The sequence below is a fragment of the Eurosta solidaginis genome, chromosome 1 (genome assembly GCF_040869045.1).
Source record: "Eurosta solidaginis isolate ZX-2024a chromosome 1, ASM4086904v1, whole genome shotgun sequence".
Taxonomy (NCBI): Eukaryota; Metazoa; Arthropoda; class Insecta; order Diptera; family Tephritidae; genus Eurosta; species Eurosta solidaginis.
The window spans coordinates 248,865,683-248,880,959 of record NC_090319.1 but is presented as its reverse complement, the minus strand read 5'-3'; the positions used below and the strand labels follow the sequence as shown (position 1 = coordinate 248,880,959).

General features: G+C 36.8%; 1 protein-coding gene across 1 annotated transcript in view; it reads right to left on the bottom strand.

The window, feature by feature from the left end:
* Nucleotides 1-2,942: 2,942 nt before the first annotated feature.
* The window catches only part of scrib (scribble), a 696,032-nt gene continuing 683,697 nt past the window's right edge, over nucleotides 2,943-15,277 (bottom strand). The window contains exon 32 of the mRNA XM_067760320.1: nucleotides 2,943-3,059. Coding sequence (XP_067616421.1) covers nucleotides 3,018-3,059 — 42 coding nt within the window. The 3' untranslated portion in view covers nucleotides 2,943-3,017. The remainder of the gene's footprint in view (nucleotides 3,060-15,277) is intronic.

Here is a 15,277-nt window from a genome sequence, read left to right as displayed (position 1 = left end):
GTTGTTTCAAATCATACTGTCAAAAGTTTTCTATACGCAACAACGAAACACATTTGTGATGAATTTTTTACGGCTTCTACAATTTCTATATACATACATTTGGTTGAGCATGTATGTATATTTGTATAGAAAATTTATAATTTTGACAAATACCTTGAAAACTGAAATTAAAAAAACTCGAAATTGTTCATAGCTCAATTATATGGTTGGCTCATCTCACCAGCTGATTTTATTTTTGTCATTGCATGGTCGATGGGATTGTCAAAAGGAAATAGAGAATGCAAAACGTAAACAAAGGTTACAAAAACAACCAAAAAACTGTTTTTTCATTTGAGTTTTTGACGTGGTTTGTGTCTATTTTGAAAATTAAATAAATTCATTTTCAAATTTAATATATTTACAAATTAAAAATCGTAATAAAAATAAAAGGAAAAAAAGAAACATGTCCAAGTGTTTGATAACGAGATAATTAAATCCCGCCTTGTCAAGGGTTTTAAGCATCGGCGGGGCTATACCGTCTGGGCATACTGCTTTAGCTGTTTTAGCAAATGGATTCTTCAACCTCTGTGGCGGTGGTGGTAATAGAAGACGCGCTATGTTTGTGTCCATGTTCGTGTCTGATGGCCTCTAATTTAGATTTGCAAACAGAAGAATGCATTAAATTTGCTAAAGTGGCGCTAAAAACTGTTCTGTTCTGCATTCGATCAGCACCAGTTCGGAGAGAGTAAAAAGACTTGTAGAGGAAAGTTTGCTTTGCGTAACTTTTTCCCATTTTTTCTGCAGGCATATATATTCCTTTTTGTCCTACTTTAAATAGTCAGTTCACTTTTCAAAGGTCTTCCTAATAAATTGTGGGAATTTGATCAACTAATGACATCCGAAGACACACTGCTCATATTCAATCTTCACGTTGAGAATGGTTTTCAATAAGGACTTTGATTTCGAGTTAAAATGCGTGGTGTTTTATCTTTTGAGCAGAGCACACTTAAGTTCCTATCGGCAGGCATAATTTGCGTGCTTCTACAGGGCGTAAAGCATTTCGTAATTAGTAGTCGTTTTATTCATCGTTGGATTTTCAGCTTGATTACCTTCATATCTCACACCCTTTCTTGACGAGTTAAATATTGCATAGTACTTGACGGCCACCCACAACGTTGCCAAGAAAATATACACGTTTGATCATCAGGACTAAATTGAATACTGGTTTTATTTAGTTTTCGTGGATCCACTCAGGGTTTTTGTTTTGTTTTTTTTTTTTTTTTTGAAAGAGCGTAGAAAGATTTTCTGCGTACAAATTTATTTATTTATTTGTTTGTCGACTACAATGTTGCATTGCTTGACACAACAATTGACGTTTCTATTACATTCGCCTAACACCAATACACAGATTTTGACAATCTGAACTAACATATTTTGTTGTTGTACAGATGAGCCAACCATATAGCCATATAGTTGAATCATGAAAATGTTTGTCCTTGGCAGCTTCTAAAAATTTTTCATTGCATAAAATATGTATTTTGTCATCTTCGCCACTTATTACATTTTTAAACCGAAAGGAAGGTGCTTGTCGAAATTTTTAGTTCTCTGTGTGTGTTAAATTTAGCTTTAAATTTTACTAGACTGAGAGGATTGCACTTTTAAATTTCATTCTGCAGGTCTGTTATTAATGGACCGATTTCTAAGATAGTAGTCATTTGAAAAACAAGCGAGGAAGTACAGATATGAAAGTTGAGGAGCTGCGTCGAAGATCCCTTTTTACGTAAAACAGCTCAATAGGAAGAAGAGGTCCAATTGTATACCTGCACCAAATATTTTCTTTATATCTCTGAAACTAACTACGTGACATATACTTATGTACGAGTAGTGCTAATACAAAATGCTCGCAATGAGTTTTGAATTCGAAATCAAAACGAGCCCTCACTCGATACTTTGACAACAACAAAGCAACCAATTCATGCCGAATGTTTTCTCAAGGGAGTTTTGGTCAGTTTCCTTTAACTGCATCCTATATATTTATGCGGTGTAGTCATTTTGCGTAGTTGTGATTTTGGGAAAGTGAATTAATTAGTTAATTTAATGCAATGTTTAAAATAAACACAAATACGCCATAAAAATGTATAGAAGGCATTTTTTAATATATCTAACAAAAAAAAAACAGCGACTACCTTGAAAAAACATCGAGTAATTTGCCAAACTATCGAGTGACGGCTCTTAATTTAGGTACATTCGATTATTGAATACAAAAACAAAAACATTTAAACGCCAGTATAGGAGTATTACATATTTGCTTCGTGACAACGCAAAATGTAAAAATCTCTGCCAGTTTTTGCTTTGTATCTAAAATAAAAATAAAATTTTAGTTACTTACATACAAACACAGTGTACCTCCCCATATAAGCTATTTAAAGTCTACCGATTTCGTTATTAATAAATATTGAAAATTTAATATAAGTAACTTTTTATAGGTTCTACTTAGTTTTATTAATTTTTATACATTTTTTTTATTGAATAACTTTATGTTTTGAAAATATATATTTCTATCTTTACATTTACTTTGTTTTGTAGTTCTTTCTTAATAAAAAAGTGATTTTTTTAGGTAAATTTTACATTGAAGAAACACCATACCTTCTTTCATAAAAATGTTTATCTGGCTAGCTCGACCTCCACGTTCTTAGTTATATGAATATAAGTAAATATTGTTAGGATAAGCTTGAAATCAAATAACCAGAGTCGTTTTTAATTTCGAACTTCACAGTCCACATTTTCTTTTAGCACACTGTGGGGAGTTGTCACTCAATTTTTACACACACTTGTGTAATTGTTTTAGTATTTGTGTGGCCGGATCTGATCTAAAACTTCATCAACGGTAACAATTTGATCACGGTGGATGCTTAGTGATGCCCAGCCATTCAATCGATATTCACTCGTCGTGTTGCTCAAATAGTTTTTAATCAGCCTAAGAGTTGAAAAAGAGATCTCGTTCGTTGCCGTTGTTACTGGAAGCGAACACAAGATTTTTAACACATGTGAACGTTAGGAAAAGCCACAGAATCGCATTCCTGTAATATTAATCATAGATAAATTGATAAAAAAAACCGAAGTACCTCCTTCAGGAATAAGTAGAATTCATGCTTTTTGAGCCTATGCATGAGATCTAACGTATACGTATATAAAATTCAAAAGAAACTGATCGAATAGAAAAACAAAAGTCATATCTACACGGAAAAAACACTAATGTGTTTTTTACATTTTAAAATGTGAAAAACGCATTATTTTTTTATTTATTAAATAATTTGAATTTTACATTTTTGAAATGTATTTTGACATGAAAAAAATGTAGATATTACATTACAATAATGTGTTTTCCACATGAAAATACTGTTAAATTTGCATTATATTTCAAAATAGGAAATGTGTACTTCAAAAAAATGCTGTAAATTTAACATTATTTAAATGTGGAGAATAAAATCAAAGCACGAGAATTATTATCGTTTAGTTCGGCAAACAAACAGAACCGTAAGCAATGTTTATATGTATGTTTATATGTAGCTTGTCGCCGTGACGTAAGGGCAGAAGAATCATGCAAATATTCAGACGCATGGAGTTTTCATATTTGCCTTTTCATTCCGATGAATGTAATCGCGGTTGAGGCAAACGAGCAAACGCCGGAATTGATTATATTCACGCATGCAATAAGTTGGTTGATTTTAAATCAATGTCGATTATGTTCGTTTAAGCAAGTTGGATCATTGAACACAATCATGTTGCCGAATGTAATCGAACGTTGTTGTGTTCGATTTTTGCTGTTCTCTGATATGTATGTAGATGGTTGTTAGGCAAATTTACAAGGAAACTTCTTTATGAAATTATAGTAAAAGTTAACATGAACATTTGTATATTTAATAAATTGCAGCCTTATTATGAAACAGAATATGATTAAAATATAAGTGTTCACTTCGTACATACATATGCTTGCATATTGAAAATATAATATCATCAACAAAGTAAATACGTAGCAGAATTATAAAGAAATTTTATACATAAAAACATCAAATATTTGAATTGTAACGACCTAAAAAATGAAATTATCCTGGGGCAAGGGGGTTTAAACCCCCCCCCCCCCCCCTCCCCTGCTTCAAAATACTTGCGCAACCTCTAAATCTTTATAGATTGCCATAATACTTTGTATATGCTCGGTTTTGCGATATTCGCATGCACCGAAAAAAATGAAAATCTTATATGCAGTCATTCTTAGATCTTCGAAATGGTATGACTTCCGAGGTATTTTCACTTTGGCCTTTTTTGTAACACAGTTTAATTGTTGGTTAACACATCAGAGCTACGAGCGCACCGTAGTGTGATGGTAGCGTGCTGCGCCTACCACACCGAAATCCCATAATCAAGGTCTGGAAAAAGCTACACTAAAATCTTTAGAAACAAGTTTTTTAATTGTATTTTTTTTACTTATTTACTTACTTAATTGGCGCTTACCCGTCTAAACGGTTATGGCCGTCCAACAGGGCGCGCCAGTCGCCCTTCGCTCCGCCAACCGGCGCCAATTGGTCACACCAAGTGAGTTTAAATCGTTTTCCACCTGGTCCTTCCAACGGAGTGGGGGCCGCCCTCTACCTCTGCTTCCATAGGCGGGTTCCGATAGAAACACTTTCTTGGCCGGAGCATTTTTTTAACAAAGCTGTGGTTTATATTTGATTAAATTTTTTTTGTTGATTCAACAGCTATTTGATATAGATTAAAGTTGACAGATATACCGGTTTAATTTACCCGTAATTCGGTTGATTTTACCAGCTTTTTCCTTTCAGTGTATATCTACATAGAGGGCGAGATCGAAAATCCAAAAACTTTTTTTTCTCCACACAACTAAGGGGCCACTCTAGTGTGCACACCAGATAAGATGCTCTATTACTACAGACATACAACTTTTTAATTTCGTCGACCAAGCCTCTGATCCTTCTGATTTCGTAAATTTTACCATTTGCATTTATTGTATATTACGGAAATATATCTAAGACATTTGCGAATACATAATAAATTACCACAATATGTCTGGGCAAAGCCATTCTTGATTCGCTTGTGGTATATGAATGCACGTACTTGTTTATCAAAGAGATTTTCTCTAAGCTCTTCAACAATTCATTATTCACTATTTAATTAGTTTTACATTTGTATCTTAAACGCGCTCGCGTGCTGACATCTCAGTGAACTGGCGACAAGTTGAATTCCATAAAATTCCCCGACTCAATACAAATTAGCATGGTTGGGTTGAGGGTCATAACTTAGCACCATATGACAGTACTTTAGCGAATCAGCACATCTGGCAAAAAAAAATGTTGCACTTTTTTTATTCGCACCCATATTTAGTTTCCTTTCCTCGAATGCAGCAAATTTAATTTTTGGCAAATATGCACTTTTTATTTGTTCAGTTACGTATGTATATGTACAAATACAGATGTACATATGTATAAGTAGATGTTGGTGCTGTACATGAGAGTAGGACGAAGTCTGATGCTGAAAAAGCAGTAATGAAACCACTGTTGCAACATTTTTATACTACTTGCTGAGTGGGAGAAGCTAGGTGGGATTAAACAAATGCATACTAAATGTCGCAACTGTGAATAAACAGGAACAGTGTCAGCTACAGCATCAAATCATGTAATGACTACTTAACATATAAGGGGTGTATATGAATTGGCTATACGAACTGTTGGATACCAGATGACGCCACAAAATGCCATCACAGAACGAACGTCTATTCTCCTTCGCTCACTTTTCTTTATATATTATTTTGCATTTCTTTTGTAATTTGTCTACTTTGTTATTGTAATTTTACATATTTGAAATAAACTTTACTACTTGTACCCTCATGTGTATGGGGCTTTCCAAGCCAACTCATTCTACCGAGTGATTTTGCCTAACCAATTTCCTTTGAAACTTGAACAACTTCTTGAACAATTTCCATGGTTTTCTAAAACGTATTTAAAAATAATTGGGAGATATGTTTTTCTCTTTGAATGAGTTTTTAAGCTAAAATATTGTTTTTTAGACTGTTTGCTCATTCTCAATAATACTAATAAGGGATTTACATAAGCTCGGTAAGGAAGCTTCAGCTTAAATCTGACAAAGGTAGTGTTTAAAATTTGTTCATCTCCTTTTTAAATTCCTTGGCTCTTATTCTGAACATATTAAAAAAGTTTAAATGTTAAAAACTACATTTTCAAACACATAGCCTAATGTAGGCTATAATGACAGAATACCCGAATGAGCTTAAATTTAAAAGCTATTAAACAAATAAATGAGGATGAGTTCGCATGGAAAACCCCATATATACATTAACCCTAGAACCTCCTGACACTGCCCGTAGCTAAACTTGTACTGGCGTCCGGAACAAATATTAACATTGTGTGAACACGCTAAGGCTGTAGAATTTTGTGGGGCTATTCATACTAGTCAGTTTTGAACAGTTCTTGATTAGAGTTTTTTCCTGTCGGACTCGATGAAATGCGCGAATGCTTTCTGCCGGCGACTCGCAATGCCTGAAGTGTGCAAGGTTAGGTCTCCTAGCTGCCATCAGCATGGCTGCTGTAATATACATACATACCAATACATACGCGCTAAACGCCATTAACACCCACATAAATTGCTGCCTGAACCACCCATGACTCCATCATAGGAGGGCACTCGTGGCACTTGACCTGTCAAAAGCTTTTGACACAGTCGACCACCGCGCACTACTCCAAGACATACAAGGTTCACCCCTCCCCCCTTTTCTAAAAAGATGGACCGCAAATTATATGCGTGGTCGGCAAGCAATGGTTTAATTTAGGAACGAAAACTCAAAACCTATGAGAATTAAACAGAGATGGTGTTCTCTATCCGATTATGTTTAACTTATACATATCAAAGTTCCCTTCACCATTAAAACGAGCTATCAACAGGCAACATGCCCTGGCTCCTAAATAAACGAATAAGTTGCCAAATAAATAGTTATCTACCCGGTCTTCCTATTTTTCCTCTCAACCGATCCGACTAAGCTGAATTGCTACAAAGCGAGGCATTCCAGCAAACAACTGCTTGATCTAGCCCCGCCTCCCAGAGGGATAAGGAAACAACTCAGTAAGCACGAAGGTTAGGTACGCCTCTTACTAACTCATCCTAGGAATCATCCTAGACAGTAAGCGGTCATGGCAGCTCAACGTGGAGGAGAGGGTCAAGAAGGCCTCAACGGCACTCTATGCATGTAAAAGAATGCTGGGGTGTACGTGGGGCCTATCGCCCTCTCTTTCTCATTGGGTTTTTACAGCGATTGTAAGCCCTATTATATACTATGGAGTTCTTGTTTGGTGGAAAGCCACACAAAAAACAACATTCCTCAAAAAATTAGAGGGGGTATGCAGACTATCGATGCTTAGCATTACGGGAGCCCTGAAAACAACCCCGACTGCTGCACTGTATGCTATTCTACACATCCCACCTGTAGACCTGGTAGCAAAGAACAAAGCGTTAACGACCGCAACCAGGCTCGGTGCTTCGGGGCAGCTTGAGCGCCGACCATATGGCCATAGTAGTATAGCGTCATCAATCACAAGACGAACAGACTACATGATTCCCTATCTGTGCTTCGAGGGAGGTCTTAAGGCCACAATAGAAGTGGACGGTTGGCGCAAGGGTGCGCAAATGGCGGACGAGGCGATACATATGTACACCGATGGTTCCAAAGTAGTGGAAGGAGTAGGGTCTGCGGTATACTGCGCTGATCCGGAAATAAGCAGATCCTACAGGCTGCCGGATTACTGTAGCGTTTTCCAAGCGGAAATATTGCCCGTAACCAAAGCAGTAGAAACCCTGGAAGAGAATAGCTTAAGCTGCAACCGTGTTAACTTTTATATTGACAGTCAAGCAGCAATTAAGGCAATAATCTCGCATAGCACAGCATCTAAATGCGTGTTAGAGTGTAAACAGTCTCCGGAGAGAATCGGGACAGGGAGAAGCATACATCTATATTGGGTCCCAGGGCATATGGGAATAGATGGGAATGAAAAAGCGGACGAACTAGCTAAAAAGGGCGCATCCCTTGAAGCTTGCTCCGTAGATGTCCCAATTAGATTGGGCGAGATTAAGCGAATGCGAGAGGTACACATGATCGACCAAACGGGAAAGGCGTGGGTTCAAGCACGGGGCTGTAAAGTGTCGAAGATTACGTGTAGGTCTTACAACCTTAGACTAACACAGTTGCTTCTATCATTAAAAAGAGAGGCCTGTAGACTCATGACGGGTATTCTGACTAGACACTGCCTTCTGGCGTCACATGCCTTTAAATTAGGCTTGGTCAGTGATAGCAGATGTAGGAAGTGCGGGTTGGAGGAGGAAACGATCGAGCACGTTCTGTGCTCGTGCCCTGCACTTGCCAGGTTAATACTCCAGCTATTAGGAGTGATACAGCTGTCAGATCTAGAAGCAGCAAGTGGCTTAAGTCCTAGGAAGCTTCTAGTATTTGCCAAGAGGACGGAGTTATTTTATAACATAGGTCCTGGTTTTTGATAGGGTTTTTCAGTTTGGTCATTAAAACAAACTTCTGATAACACTACGGACTCAATCAGTCTATGTGAGGTCCTCATGGACCGGCCAGTTCAACCTACCTACTAACTCAGCCGGTTGATCTAAATAAAAATAAAGAGAGCCTACCCTAATTCACACTAAGTCAGTAAATAATTTCGCTAGGTAGCGGGCGGAGAAAGCTATTATCAATACGGTTGGTTGGTTGCTGTGCTGCCCGGCTATGGAGCCGGGCCCAAGTAGCGCTCTAGGCGCCATTTTGATGCACTTTCTCCTGGAACAAATTATATATGGGGTATTCCACCCATTTCGACCAATTTCGAACCCGACCGCTTTAGAATTGGCTGAAAGTTTTTCTTCTTTTTCTAGCTTACGAAAGACGTTTTTCAGAATTTTTTCATCCAACTCAAAAAAAGTTATGAATTAAAAAAAAAAACACCGTTTTTGTTTTCAAAATGCTTTAACTTTCCAAAAATTGACCGTTTGGGATCTTTTTTTTTTTAATTTGTTTTTAAATGTACTTTTCGGAAAAAATACAAACAAATTCTTAAAGTTTTTTTTTTTAATTTTTCAGTTTTTCGAGATTTTTCGAATTTTGCCATTTTTTTCTCATAAAAAACTTCAATCAATTCTGCAATCATCCCCACTAATCCCGGAGTGGGCCGATTTTTTTTTATATTTTTTTTTTATTTAATTGAAAAAAAAAATTTTCAAAAATAAAAATTTGTTTTTATCAATTTTATTTATATAACAAAAAAATGTAAGAAAATGATTTTTAAGTATTCTTTTCTTTAACTTTAACCTTAGCTTTAGCTTTAACTTTAACTTTAACTTTAAATTTAACTTTAACTTTAACTTTAACTTTAAATTTAACTTTAACTTTAACATTTTCTTTAACTTTAACTTTAAATTTAACTTTAACTTAAACTTTAGCTTTAACTTTAACTTTAATTTTAACTTTAACTTCAACCTTAACTTTATCTTTAACTTTAACTTTAACTTTAAATTTATTTTTAACTTTCACTTTAACTTTAACTTTAACTTTAACTTTAACTTTAACTTTAACTTTAACTTCAACTTTAACTTTCACTTTAACTTTAACTTTAACTTCAACTTTAAATTTAACTTTATTTTTAACTTTAACTTTAACTTTAACTTTTACTTCAACTTTAACTTTAAATTTAACTTTAATTTTAACGTTAACTTTAACTTTAACTTCAACTTTAATTTTAACTTTAACTTTAACTTTAATAACAGTAAAGTAAATAAATACCATTTAAAAATCAGCTAATTACCTTTCTTTTCTGTTAAAAATGCTTTTTTCTTTTTTTTTTTGGCTTTGTTGACGAAAATTATCAGCCTTATTGTAAACTTCGCGTGAATGCAATTCCCAATGGAAACAATCCCACATTTGTTCTGTTCTCATTGTGAACATGTGAAAAATTTCCCATCCCAAAATTTCCTCTCCGAATGCAAAAAGGTGACTATCAATGCAATGTGGCTATGGAATGTGCCATAATTTATATAGCCATTGCTTAGAGGTTTGGATTGATCAAAAACGATACGTACGAAACAAGGCTGTCGAAAATACCGAAAATAGAAAAAAGGCCGGTGGAGGACCTTGCAAGCAGCATGTTTTTTCTGTATTAGAACAGTCAGTTTTGGATATAACTGCGTCAGTAGCAGCTGCGGAAGGTGTCGAAGATGGCAAGCCTTTTGGTTTGAATGCAACGAAATCAACTGGTAAGCAACGTGAAAATAACAGTAGTGATGAAGAACAGCTCTAGTGAGGACTCTGAAGTGGAACTTAGTTGCATGGACAATAGCTTGGACGCAAATAGCACCGAAACTGCCGGTGACACGCAAAGGGAAAGTGCTTGGCCTGCACAAAAGACCAGGCAGCAAACTCGCAAAAAAATTAACCCTTCGGAGCTTTAAACATTGAACTAGATGTTCAAAAAGAAATTAATGATAACGTCAGAAAGGGCTTGGAAATCCAGAGTCATCACTATACTGAAATAGAAGGCTTAACGGAATTAAACCAAGGCCTCGAAAACTTTCAAAATATTCAAAACAGTTTACTAAAGGAAACAAAACGCCACAATTCGGAAATTGAACGGCTCAGAAATATTGATGTTGACCGTAAACTCATACTTATAAACAGCCAAATCGAGGTTCAAAATTTGAAAATACTAACTGCAAAGAAAAGCTTAGGCATTAATTAGAATGTTTCGAACGTTTTTGTAAAAAAAATGAATTTTATGTACTTTATTTTTTCAAATTGGTAAAGCAAGATTAACAATACAGCCGCTTTTGAGCTAATACAAATCAGACATTTCTTTGAAGAGTGTCATTCAATTATAAAAACATTTTGTCATAAATTTACATAAGGCAATTGCCTATATTTGCTCTAATACGCTCAGCCTCATTGAGGTATGATGAATGCGATTCAGATTCTTCAAACTGCACGTGTTCAGAAATTTCCGAGTGAGAAGCTCTATTTGAAATAAAAGGTGTGTCATCGCACCGATAGTTTAAGCAAATATTGTGCAACACGCAACAGACATTAGTAATTTCAGCTGCTTTCTTAGGCGAATAATGTAGCTCCCTGGCTCCTAGTACACACCTCCATCTATTTTTTAAGACGCCATTGGTCCTTTCCACAATGTGACGTCCACGTGCATGAACCTCATTAAATTTGCTTTCTGTGGAGCCCTCTTCCGCTGATCTGTGGGGTGTTAGCAACCAAGGCTCCAGTGGATATCCAGCGTCGCCTATGAACAAAATTTGATTTTGGGACTTACAGATTTCATTAAAATTTTAACTAGCAGCCAAACATTTCTAGTGCCTAGCAAGTAATCCTGCTCCATTGAAACCCTCAATTCACTTGTATTCCAAATTAATGAGTCATGGCAGGCTCCAGCGTGTGTAGCATCGACGTATCTTATTGCCATTTTGTTATCACATACCTGCAGATAAAATTATTAACATGCGTAAAAGCATACACAAATTTTACCAATCTATCAGCAAAACATTCATACTATTTGATACACTGATTGCAAAGGCACTCCTCAAAAACATTCAATACTTCAGACAAGACGTGGCAAAAACTTGACTGCGATAAGCCAACATCCACTTGCCTCCCTACTCCTTTTTGGTATGCTCCTTCACCAAAAAATCTTAGAGCAGCTGAAAGCTTTACGACTGTGTCTATTGCAAAACGTTTGCGTGCCACTTGCAGACCACTGTGCAATACATCCAACAAATATTTGAACGCCCGCTTATTTATTCTATACAATTGGTGAAAGCTATGTATAAATAGTTAAAACGCGATTATTTATTTGGTTTACGAGTTTAATTATTTGCATGTTTACCTTGCATTGGGTAATTCAAGGGGATTACACTTGTCGCGTAATATCCTCCTGAACACTCGTTCAGCCAATTGCTGACTGGTATTAGTTTCTTCTTCAATTAAACAAAGGCGCAAGTAAGCACTAATCATTACAATTTTAATATTTAGCGCAAAAATAAAAAAAAACATGAGTGATGTTCACAATAGCATATTCGAAATTCGAATATAAGGATTGATTCACATGAAATTAACGATACGAATTTTTTGTTCATGGGAAATAAAAAATTCATGGGATTGATTTATTCACATGAAGTTTACAATAAGGCTGTATATGTGACATTTTACTTCTTCCATCACTTTTGACAGAAAAAATTTAAAGACAGTTTATGTTTCATCGGCAACAAACAAAATACACAGGAGGGTTGCATTTTCACTTATGCTTCTACCTGGTAATTGTACCATGCTTTTTATAAACTTATGTTACGTTTACTTTGTTTGTTGGGTATATGTGACTGCTATGAAACTTTTTTTATATTCAAAGTGTGAAGTTTTATCTGTGCCTATTCTTCAGGGCAAAACAAAAACATATGAAGCTCAGATGGGTGTAGGCATCTAAAAAAAGTATTGTTAGGAATATTAGCAAAACTAAGGAGTGCCGCCATCTCTAAGCCGATGCCAAGCAGTGACGTGAATTCACATCCATAGATCAATCATTATGTATCTAGATAAACGAAATAATAATTGCGTCTACACATATGTACCATGTACGTATACGAGCAGCGGAGAGTCAATGCACAAACACATGCTTATGTCTGAGATACTCCTATAAGAATGCAATGAGAAAAATTATAAAATTGTGCAATTGTAGTTACAGCTGAGAAGTTTGAGAGCTGCTGGACTAGTAGATTCTGGAAGCGCCTAGAAGATGCGAAGGTTGAAATCAAAGAGTATAAAAGGCGGCAATTGTAGAGGCGCTGGAATCAGTTTGATTTGAGTTTCGATTAAGACGATATCTAGCGAGAAATAGCAGTATTATTTTCAAAGTCAATTTCATTTAAGCTATCAGTTTGGTTCGTTGCACAGTTTGAGTGTTATTGTGAATTACTTTAGTAAAGGCCATTTTGCATTATTACAAATTGGAGTTATTTATTCAATAGTTCAGTGATTCGAACTTAGCAGAGGATTGCAAATAAGAGGATTTGCAAGTAAATTCATTACAATTGGTATAAGAAGTGAGATTGTTGAATAAATTCCGAAGATTGGGAATACAACTTGGACATGGCAAAGTTCAGTGAATTGAAGATCCAGCAACTGAAAAAGGAGTTGGAGAACCGTGGATTAAATACAACCGGCAATAAGATCGAACTTCAAGCACGGCTACGAGAGGTAATGGAGTCGCAAGGAATTGATGTGGACGAGTTTGTCTTTTATCCTGATGGGGACGAAACAACAACAAAAATTTAAGAGAAAAACGAAACATCGCAGACAGTTACGAGCACAGACTTGAACATGATATTGGCTGCAATAACTGCTCAAACATCGACAGTGCCATCACAATTGGAATCGCAGGAGACACGCATAACATCGAAGATTGAAGCACAAGAAACGCGTATTTCAGAAATGTCGTCACAAATGTCATCACAACTGGAAGAGCAGAAGACATATATGGCATCACAACTAGAATCGCAGGAGATCCGTATAACATCCAAGATGGAAACACAATTGGAAGAACAGAAAACATACATGGCGTCACAAATTGCAGACCAATTAAAAGAACAAGAGGCACGCATAACATTACAGCTCGAAGCACAAGAAGAGCGTATCTCAACAAAGCTGGAGGCACAGGAAACAAAATTCTCGTCGCAGCTGGAGGCTATTAGTGAACGACAAAATAAAGTGGAGGCCGAGATGGATGCTTTGAAAGATCGGATTCAGGAGTTACAATTGAACCGTCCAATCACTTCAACGTCTACACTGAAGGTAAAATCCCCAACGTTTGATGGTTCTGTTCCATTCCAGGTATTTAAGGTCCAATTTGAGAAGACGGCAGCGAACAACTGGAATGCTGAAGATAAAGTTGCAGCTCTGTTCGTGGCATTGAATGGGCCAGCAGCCGAAATCCTACAGACGATTCCCGAAGGAGAGCGGAACAACTATGAAGCATTGATGGCCGCTGTCGAGAGACGTTATGGAAGCGAGCATAGGAAACAGATATTCCAAATTGAGTTGCAAAACCGTCACCAAAGAGCTAATGAGACTTTGCAGGAGTTTGCCTCGGATGTTGAAAGGTTGTCTCATCTCGCAAATGCGGACGCATCCGTGGAATACACCGAGAGGGTAAAAATCCAGAGTTTTATAAACGGCATACGGGACGTGGAAACGAAGCGAGCTACATATGCAAACCCAAAGCTGACATTTTCTGAAACGGTATCACATGCATTGACTCAGAAAACGGCCTCACTATTGAGTAAACCAGCATACAAAGCTCATCGTGTGGAAGTGGAAAGACCAGATTGGGTAGACACAATTTTGGAAGCACTGAAGGGATCACAACAGAAAAATGCCGGAGTTATTAAATGTTTCAAGTGCGGCAATCCAGATCATATTGCACGAAATTGCAGCAGCGGTCCCAATAGCTCCAACAATGTGGGTGGCCGTAAACGCAGAGCTGAAGGAGATGAGCAAATCTCCAAGTCCACTCAATCGTTAAAATAAAGCGAGTCAGCCGCAAGGGGGACAGCAGGCTCCCTCAACTGAATGCCCCATAATCTCTATTCCACAAATTGGAAGAAGGTCAAAAAATCTTACTGTCGGAGGACATGTGGATGGAAAGGAACGTTTACTGACTGTAGATACGGGTGCATCTCATTCCATAATTCGAGCGGATTTAGTCAACAAGAAGATAAGACCATTGAATGGAGCAAGATTGCGTACAGCCACTGGAGAGGACACCCAGGTAATTGGAGAAGTAGAATGTGAAGTAGCAATTGGGAACGTCACGGTATTACACAATTTTATAGTGGCAGGTATTGTTAATGAAATCATAATTGAAGTGAACTTCTTAATCAAGCAAGGCATCAAAATCGATATGCAAAGCAAGACGATGCGATATAAGAACATGGATGTGCCACTTAATTTCGGCTACGAGAGAGGCTACAGCAGTAAACGAGTGCTGGTGGAAGGGAGTCAGCAAATACCACCAAAATCAGAAGCAGTCATCTGGGTAAAGGTTGATGGAGATTGTGGGACAAACAAATTGTGGATTGTCGAAGCAGCAAACAAATCAGCACCGAACATACTTGTAGGAAAAACCCTGGCTATGACAAAACAAGATGGACGTATTCCGGTAAGAGT